The sequence below is a fragment of the Triticum urartu genome, chromosome 2 (assembly GCF_003073215.2).
Source record: "Triticum urartu cultivar G1812 chromosome 2, Tu2.1, whole genome shotgun sequence".
Classification (NCBI taxonomy): Eukaryota; Viridiplantae; Streptophyta; class Magnoliopsida; order Poales; family Poaceae; genus Triticum; species Triticum urartu.
The window spans coordinates 7135700-7145687 of NC_053023.1; the positions used below are offsets into that span (position 1 = coordinate 7135700).

The 9988-nt window shown below is 45.0% G+C and overlaps 1 protein-coding gene and 1 pseudogene across 1 annotated transcript; both read right to left on the reverse strand.

Moving 5' to 3' along the window:
* Positions 1–3863: 3863 nt before the first annotated feature.
* On the reverse strand, positions 3864–4002 carry LOC125541933 (annotated as a pseudogene).
* Positions 4003–8059: 4057 nt separating this feature from the next.
* On the reverse strand, positions 8060–9543 carry LOC125540595 (cytochrome P450 89A2-like). Its single transcript, XM_048704201.1, has one exon. It carries the CDS (start codon positions 9528–9530, stop codon positions 8109–8111), a length of 1422 nt encoding a protein of 473 aa, XP_048560158.1. The 5' UTR covers positions 9531–9543; the 3' UTR covers positions 8060–8108.
* Positions 9544–9988: the final 445 nt, after the last annotated feature.

The window sequence follows — 9988 nt, forward strand, 5'->3', positions numbered from 1 at the left end:
GGATGCCCCGGAAGGCATCCCCTCTTTCGTCTACTTCTATCGGTAACTTTACTTGGAGCTATATTTTTATTCGCCACATGATATGTGTTTTGCTTGGAGCGTCTTGTATTATTTGTGTCTTTGCTTGTTAGTTTACCACAACATCCTTGCTGTACACACCTTTTGAGAGAGCCATACATGATTTAGAATTTGTTAGAATACTCTAAGTGCTTCGCTTATATCTTTTGAGTTATATAATTTTGCTCTAGTACTTCACTTATATCTTTTAAAGCATGGTGGTGGATTTGTTTCATAGAAACTATTGATCTCTGATGCTTCACTTAGATTATTTTGAGAGTCTTAATAGCATGGTAATTTGCTTAAAATCCTAATATGCTTGGTATACAAGATTAATAATAAAAACTTTCTTATGAGTGTGTTGAATACTATGATAAGTTTGATACTTGATAATTGTTTTGAGATATAAAGATGGTGATATTAAAGTTGTGCTAGTTGAGTAGTTGTGAATTTGAGAAATACTTGCGTTGAAGCTTGTGATTCCCGTAGCATGCACGTATGGTGAACCGTTATGTGATGAAGTCGGAGCATGATTTATTTTTTGATTGCCTTCCTTATGAGTGGCGGTCGGGGACGAGCGATGGTCTTTTCCTGTCAATCTATCCCCCTAGGAGCATGCGTGTAATACTTTGCTTTGATAACTTGTAGATTTTTGCAATAAGTATATGAGTTCTTTATGACTAATGTTGAGTCCATGGATTATACACGCTTTTCTCACCCTTCCACCTTTGCTAGCCTCTCTAATACCGTGCACCTTTCGCCGGTATCATACACCCACCATATACCTTCCTCAAAACAGCCACCATACCTACCTATTATGGCATTTCCATAGCCATTCTGAGATATATTGCCATGCAACTTTCCACCGTTCCGTTTATTATGACACACTCCATCATTTTCATATTGCTTAGCATGATCATGTAGTTGACATCGTATTTGTGGCAAAGCCACCATTCATAATTCTTTCATACATGTCACTCATGTATCATTGCATATCCTGGTACACCGCCGGAGGCATTCATATAGAGTCATATTTTGTTCTAAGTATCGAGTTGTAATTTTTGAGTTGTAAGAAGAATAAAAGTGTGATGATCATCATTATTAGAGCATTGTCCCAGTGAGGAAAGGATGATGGAGACTATGATTCCCCCACAAGTCGGGATGAGACGCCGGACGAAACAAAAAGAGGCCATAAAAAAGAGAAAAGGCCCAAATAAAAAAATAAAAAAATGAGAGAAAAAGAGAGAAGGGACAATGTTACTATCCTTTTACCACATTTGTGCTTCAAAGTAGCACCATGATCTTCATAGTAGAGAGTCTCTCATGTTATCACTTTCATATACTAGTGGGAATATTTCATTATAGAATTTGGCTTGTATATTGCAATGATGGGCTTCCTCAAAATGCCCTAGGACTTCATGAGCAAGCAAGTTGGATGCACACCCACTTAGTTTCTTTTTGAGCTTTCATATACTTATAGCTCTAGTGCATCCGTTGCATGGCAATCCCTACTCACTCACATTGATATCTATTGATGGGCATCTCCATAGCCCGTTGATACGCCTAGTTGATGTGAGACTATCTTCTCCCGTTTTGTCCTCTCCACAACCACCACTCTATTCCACCTATAGTGCTATATCCATGGCTCATGCTCATGTATTGCGTGAAGATTGAAAAAGTTTTGAGAATGTCAAAAGTATGAAACAATTGCTTGGCTTGTCATCGGGGTTGTGCATGATTTAAATATTTTCTGTGGTGCGGATAGAGCATAGCCAGACTATATGATTTTGTAGGGATAACTTTCTTTAGCCATGTTATTTTGAGAAGACATAATTGCTTTGTTAGTATGCTTGAAGTATTATTATTTTTATGTCAATATGAACTTTTGTCTTGAATCTTTCGGATCTGAATATTCATACGACAATTAAGAAGAATTACATTAAAATTATGCCAAGTAGCACTCCGCATCAAAAATTCTATATTTATCATTTACCTACTCGAGGACGAGCAGGATTAAGCTTGGGGATGCTTGATACGTCTCCAATGTATCTATAATTTTTGATTGCTCCATGCTATATTATCTACTGTTTTGGACATTATTGGGCTTTATTATCCACTTTTATATTATTTTTGGGACTAACCTATTAACCGGAGGCCCAGCCCAGAATTGCTGTTTTTTGCCTGTTTTAGGGTTTCGAAGAAAAGGAATATCAAACGGAGTCCAAACGGAATGAAACCTTTGGGAACGTTATTTTTAGAAAGATTATGATCCGGGAGACTTGGACCCTACACCAAGAAATAAAACAGGAGGCCACGAGGTAGGGGGCGCGCCCACCCCCACCAGGCGCGCCCTCCACCCTCGTGGGCCCCCTGTTGCTCCACCGACGTACTCCTTCCTCCTATATATATCCACGTACCCCAAAACGACCAGATATGGAGCCAAAACCCTAATTCCACCGCCGTAACTTGCTGTATCCGCGAGATCCCATCTTGGGGCCTGTTCCAGAGCTCCGCCGGAGGGGGCATCGATCACAGAGGGCTTCTACATCAACACCATAGCCTCTCCGATGAAGTGTGAGTAGTTTACCTCAGACCTACGGGTCCATAGTTAGTAGCTAGATGGCTTATTCTCTCTTTTTGGATCTCAATACAACGTTCTCCCCCTCTCTTGTGGAGAGCTATTCGATGTAATCTTATTTTTGCGGTGTGTTTGTTGAGACCGATGAATTGTGGGTTTATGATCAAGTCTATCTATGAATAATATTTGAATCCTCTCTGAATTCTTTTATGTATGATTGGTTATCTTTGCAAGTCTCTTCGAATTATCAGTTTGGTTTGGCCTACTAGATTGATCTTCCTTGCAATTGGAGAAGTGCTTAGCTTTGGGTTCAATCTTGCGGTGTCCTTTCCCGGTGACAGTAAGGGCAGCAAGGCATGTGTTGTATTGTTGCCATCGAGGATAACAAGATGGGGTTTTCTTCATATTGCATGAGTCTATTCCTCTACATCATGTCATCTTGCTTAAGGCGTTACTCTGTTTTTAACTTAATACTCTAGATGCATGCTGGATAGCGGTCGATGAGTGGAGTAATAGTAGTAGATGCAGGCAGGAGTCGGTCTACTTGTCTCGGACGTGATGCCTATATACATGATCATACCTAGATATTCTCATAACTATGCTCAATTCTGTCAATTGCTCAACAATAATTTGTTCACCCACCATAGAATACTTATGCTCTCGAGAGAAGCCACTAGTGAAACCTATGGCCCCCGGGTCTATCTTTATCATATTGATCTCCTACTACTTAGTTATTTCCTTTGCTATTTATTTTGCCTTTATTTCACTTTGCATCTTTTATCATAAAAATACCGAAAATATTATCTTATCATATCTATCAGATCTCACTCTCGTAAGTGGCCCTATAGGGATTGACAACCTCTATTTGCGTTGGTTGCGAGGATTTATTTGTTTTGTGCGGGTGCGAGGGACTCGCGTGTAGCCTCCTACTGGATTGATACCTTGGTTCTCAAAAACTGAGGGAAATACTTACACTACTTTGCTGCATCATCCCTTCCTCTTCGGGGAAAACAAACGCAGTGCTCAAGAGGTAGCACCCCTCCAAAATGAGAAGAGGAAGAATTGTTGTTGTAGCCTCCTACGTTTGGACGCGCCCCTTGGCCATTGCCAAGGCCACGCCCGCCACTGTTGTTCCCACGGTCGCGCTCACGAGCAGACCCATGACCTCGCGAGGTGGCGTTGGTGGAAGACTGTCGTATGTTGGTTCCGTGAAGAAGATTGATGCGTGCATCAAAGCTTAACAGCTGTGTGTACAGCTCTTGGACGGTGACAGGCTCCACCCGCGCAGCAAGGACCGACATGACCGGGTTGTAGTCGAGGTCGAGGCCGGCCAGAACCTATGAAATGATTTCGCCACTTTGCATCGCCGCTCCAGTGCACGCGATCTCATCTGACAGCGATTTGATCTTGGCTAGGTACTCTGACATCGTCAAGTTTCCTTTTTTCAGATTGGTGAGCTCAATCCTTGTGTTTATGGCTTGAGCTTGATTTTGGGCAGCAAACATGGCATGGATTGCTGCCCATACCTCTGCCGACGTCTGAAGGGTGACCACATATGCAAGGATCTCGCGAGACAAGGAACCCATCAGAAAACCTTGGACTTGCTACTGTTGTGCATACCAGAGGACGCGGGAGAAGTTCACAATCTGCTCCTCTTTCCCATCATTGGTGATGGTGAGTGTCTCCGGCGGCGCTTGGCTCTCCGGATCAAGGTGGTGGCCCATCTGCGCGCCCTTGATTTGGGGCAGCACAATAGCCTTCCACATGAGGTAGTTTTCCCTCGTGAGCTTCTCCTGGGGTGGAGGTCCGATGGACATGGGATATGACGAGCTGGAGGAGGAAGGGGTGAAGGTGGAGGTTGATGCAACAGATGTGGTGAGGGCACTCATGGTGCTGGATTGGGTGGAGGCAGAGGTCATGGCGAAAGTGGCAATGGGGTTTGGAATTTTACGATGGGTGTGAACTAGATGCGATCCTCTTTCGATCTCTGGGAAGAAGATGCTCTGATTACCATGTAAAATAGTTTGGGAAGCATAGAACTCTTTTTTCGGGCCGCAGTTTTATTTATACAAGTGATGCAGTGGCTTACAATAAGATCGATCAAGAGTTTGATCGAGAGTTTACAGAGAAGGTCGGTAACGGGAGGAAGAAACAGAAGAAGAGATAGAATAGGTTTCCAGGATTTAAAACCTCTAGTCCTATCCTATTACAATGTATTTCAACATTATGTACGCTAGTTAATCTAATGGTCCTGCTGTGCTTCCGTTTATTCATGGATGGTCTGACCAGAACTGTTGTGCAAAAATCGTTCCAGAAGTGGCGTATATGTAGCATGGTTCATACTCATCAACTTGAAAAAGCTGACCACACCTACCATGTGATTTGAGAAAGTCATAACATGGTATGATAGTGGATTATGATACCATATGTTTCTTTCTAATCTGTGATTAGCTATTTTGCCATGTGGCTGGGAAACATTTCTTTTGGTTGTTTTTTTCCTTTGTCGGTATTTCCGGCGACTATAAAATATGTTCAATGCAATCTCACACATTCCCTTTTTAGTGATTAACTAGATGAGTGTATATGCGTTCAAGGGGGATGTATGTATTTTAGTGGTTTCGCCAACTGTGACTAGTGTATGATTCTAGCTTTATAATTCACTCTTCTTCTTCTTTCTCCACCCACTATCTCTGCCTCACAAGCCTTCCACCCCGTCTTAGTATACCCACACTTTAAATTTCAAACATGTAATCATGCAATTATGTTATATTTGAACATCGTGCCTTGGCTTGGCTTGCCATGTCTGCAATTTTTTATTGCACGTAGAGCTCTCTCTCTCTCTCTCTCTCTCTCTCTCTCTCTCTCTCGTGTATTGCATGGATTGGATTGAGGTATAATCAAATTATGGCCATAATGCAAAAATAACACACAAAATAAACAACCAAATGTTAATTTTACGTTTGTGTATGTTATATAACATCCGAAACACGGAACAAAAAGTAAAACATTTTCAGGAGCAACATACAGATCTAGCGGTACAATGCAATTACTTTCAGTGGATACACATCTCCCTATTCTCCATAAGAATTAGTGGAATTAGCATGCTACAATTAATAACCAACACCTAGAAATCATACGGTCAGTAATCAACACCAGAACTAGGCAATCGCCCCCACAAGCCCTTTCGTTCAGGTGCGCCGTCGAGCACTACTCCATGCCAGTCTTCCCTCATGGGAGTAGGACGATATACTCACCTTTTGTGATAATTTGTTCCTTCCCAGCTGTGATTGATTCCTTCCCGTGAATTTATTATGTTATCAAATAATTACCGATCATGATTGATTTTTAATGATTTTATTGTGTTCCCAATATTTATTACCCAAAAAGAAATTGATTATCGAATTTGAATATATTGTGTGACTAAATATTGATTTGATTTGGCCGACCAGATGAAAACTATTAACCAAAGAAAAATCGCGAGGGATGAAGAACCAGTGGAAGGGTGGGGGTGACATATGGATGGAGTGCGGACGAAGGAAGGGCATGAGAAAACTTGACATAAGATGAAACCTTACATTTATCTAGGTAGTAGAGGCTTGTAATTGATATCCTATTCCACGCTTGCACCTTCCCACCACCACACTCACCTCACCTCCTCTTCCCCTCGCTTGTCTTGCCTGATATGCATGACATTTATCTCTCCGGGGCCCAGTGCGAAACTAAAAAGTGTGGCCCTATCTCCCTAGCAAAAATGAATTAACGAGCAATTATAATTTATATATCACGGAAAAAATTATATAGAACAATTGCAAGTGCAAGGTAGAAGGATTAACAAACTAATACCGGATGCCACTTGTGATGCTTCTTTTCTAACAAACTTGTCCATACTCCATACCACCTTTATAAGATTTATTAATTGAATTTCGTTCTCTTTCTTTTCTTTTGTGCTTGTAGGCACCTGGTGTTTCCCAATGATGACTCAAATCTAAACTATTGAAACACAAGATACAAAAGATGAATAGAATAAAATCTAAGTGATATGGCAACAGATATTAATTAGAGATTATACGTCAATGTTTGACAATTAAACGAACCGTCTGACTCACCTAGTCTCCTATTCTCTCCGGTTAAACTGTTATACTGTGATCTTCAACCAGCAAGGCAAGAAGCGATCTCTAACGATCCCTATCAAAAGTTAACTAGAAAATTTGTAACGCTGGTTGGTTTGCGATCGATGTGATCGTGGACCGCTGTAACGCTGGTTGTTTTGCGATCGATCTAATCTAATTCCCATCCCCGACTCGAGAGCAGCGGCCTGGTGGCTGGCTCGCGTCGCGGATGCCAACGCCCACCGGCCCAGCAAAACAACGTTTCTTTGAAGGCAAATTTTAACATGGTCCCGCTTACCTCCTTTTTTTACATGTGAGGTAAGAAGGTAAGAGTCAATCAAGCCATTCATTGATGAGATCAACGGCTAAGATCTATTTTATACTCTTACCTCTCATGTGAAAAGAAGGGGTAAGAGGGACCATGTTAAAACTGCTCTTCTTTGAATATACATACTAGGCCTATAAAAATTTGCCCCCCCCCCCCCAAAAAAAAATTTACGGGCGCTATACGGGTCACACAGTCAGCACACCTATGGGCCTGGCCCTGACCACACCGGGCCAGAAGCCGACCATTTGCGGGACCAGAACCCTGCAGACTCCCTGGTGTCAACTATTTCATATCACACCATGAGGGGGTAGAGGCCTGAGGCACCTTCTTCACCCTCGAAATGGGACACAAAACCCCAACATTAAAGGAAACTAGAGTGCATTGTGTATAGATCTGAGGTTCCCATGCCGGAGACGAGAAAAACCAACATGAAACAGTGGAAGGAGAAGCTTTCCGCGGCTATAGGTCTTGGCTACGACTGGACCAAACTTGTAGCTCGCGAGTTTAATGAACCCTCAATACCTCACCTTGTTAAGCTTGTAGCTTGCTTTTTAATGAACAATGATTTTAGCTCATTAACTTTAATGAGCTTAACGAACGAGCTAACGAGTTTCACGAGCAGCTCGTTAGTACAACGCAATACATATTTTTGTCTTATATGACAACATTTTTGTAGCATCTAAGTTGATCTATTCAATCTAATTGATCCAACCTAGTTCATAGAAGATAGCAAACTAGTGCACCTTCTTATGTAGTCACCATCTTCTTCTTCGCAAAAAACACATACATTCTTATCCAGTACGCTGTAGCACATTGTAGTCTGTTAGCAAGCGCTCACGTGATTAACAAGTTTCAAATGAACAAAGCTGAGAAGGATTTTGTGCTTGTTAAGCTTAATGAGTTTAACTAGTCAAGCCTTAAAGAGCACGAGTTTAACGAGCTGAGCAGCTCAATAATCCACCCCTACTCTCGGCTGCAACAATGGTAGAAACACAACAATTTTATTCTAAAGATATCGTGTAGATTCACGAGATCTTTAGATGGATTTAGTGCGTCGCGTGACACGTGCGGAAAGCGGCTTCTTCATCACCTTGAAGAAGGAATCCAGCTCCGTGAGGTCAACAGCGGCAATGCCAGTCGGCGGCGCCCACTCGAACTCGCAGACGATTGCCGCCAAGAAGCACTTCATGTTCACCATCGCCATCCCCACGCCAGGGCAGAACCTATGCCCTGCGCCAAATGGCATCATCCTGATCTGCTTGGGCGCCGGCAACGGGCCAATGCCCTCCCCGTCGCCGCCGGTAAGGAACCGCTCCGGCAGGAACTCGTCGGGATCCTTCCATATCTTGCTGTCCCTGCCAATGTCCCCCGCAGAGAAATTCACGTAAAAGTCGCCGGCTGGCGGCGGCACGGCCATTCCTCCGGCCAGCACTCCGACGGCATTGGCATGGACATGGCGCGGGATGACCGGCAACGGTGGGTGCATGCGAAGGGTCTCCAGCACGACGGCATGCAGGTAAGGCATGCCTGCACCCACACGGGAAACCTCGCCGTCGTTGACCTCGCAGTGTAGCTTCTCCTGCACCTCCGGCTTGTCGACAAGGTGGGCGAGGGCCCATTCGAGGCTTGCCACCACCGTCCCCGTGCCGGCGCCAAGGAACTCCGAGATCAGCCGCACCATCTCCTCGTCCCTAAGAGCGCGCCGGCCGCCGTCCTCGTTGGGGACGCGGAGATTGATGAGTGACTCGACGTACGGACGACGGCCGTTGTCGTCACGTGGTCGAGGAGACCGGACCACCCGCCTCCATGCCTCGATGGGAGGGAGGAATAGCTCCTTGAGCCGGACATCGATGGCGAAGAGCCTGCGCAGCCATCTCCACTCCACGAGCTTCTCCATCACGGAGCCCGTGGCCGTGAAGGGCTTGACCAGCCCAATGGCGAGCTGGAAGCGTTGTATGTCGTGGCGCATAGCGCGCACGTGGTCCTCGTCGACGACGTCACCGAAGCACAGGCGCGCGACGACCGAGAACACGGCGCCATAGAGGTGCTGGTGCACCTCCGTCACCTCCTCCCGGCCTCCCCGGGGGGCGGACGACAGCGCGGCGATGAGGCCCTGGACGGCCTCCCGCTGCAGCGGCGCTAGGCCGGCCAGGCGAGACGGATGGAGGGTCTCGGCGGTGAGGTTGCACCGGAGGGCGCGCCAGTGCGGTCCGTGTGCCATGGTGTTGAGGTTCTCGTTCCGCTGGCCGCGTCGCCGGGCGGCCTGGGCCACGTGCAGGCGCGCGGGCGGGCGATTCGAGAAGGCGTCTGCGTTCTCGACGAGCGCGCGGTGGGCGACAGCTGGGTCGCTGATCTTGTGCATGGCAAGTGAGGGTGGAGGAGGAGGAGCGCGGCCGCGCCGGAAGACGGCGAGGAGGCCGCACAGGAGAAACGCGAGGAGCACGAGGAGCTGATCCATTGATCTGCTGGACCTAGCTGCTGCATGCCTGTAGATGATTGTGTGTTTCCATACTTATAGGAGTGGGAGAGAGGGGCCTCGCCGCGTGATTGACTTTTGATCTTTCCCACCATGAACAATGAATCATATGCTGAGTGACTATAGGTGTGAGTGCGATATAACAGGCATGCATGGCCACTCACACCTAACGCTTGCACTCACACCGAACAGAGTATGATAAGATGCTCCTCACACCACTATTTGTTAGTGTTCTTTTTCTTACTTTTTGGAGTGCTTTCACTGGATACACTAGACGATGCGCCCCACGTTGTGGCGGTATTTTATATTAAATAAAAATTGCACTGAATTAATAATCATCTACTATTTGTTTAATTATCAGTATTAAGATAATTTGTTTATCGGTATTTTATAAATAAATAGATATCTTAATCTTTAAGTTCAAAGTTGGACGAAAACAA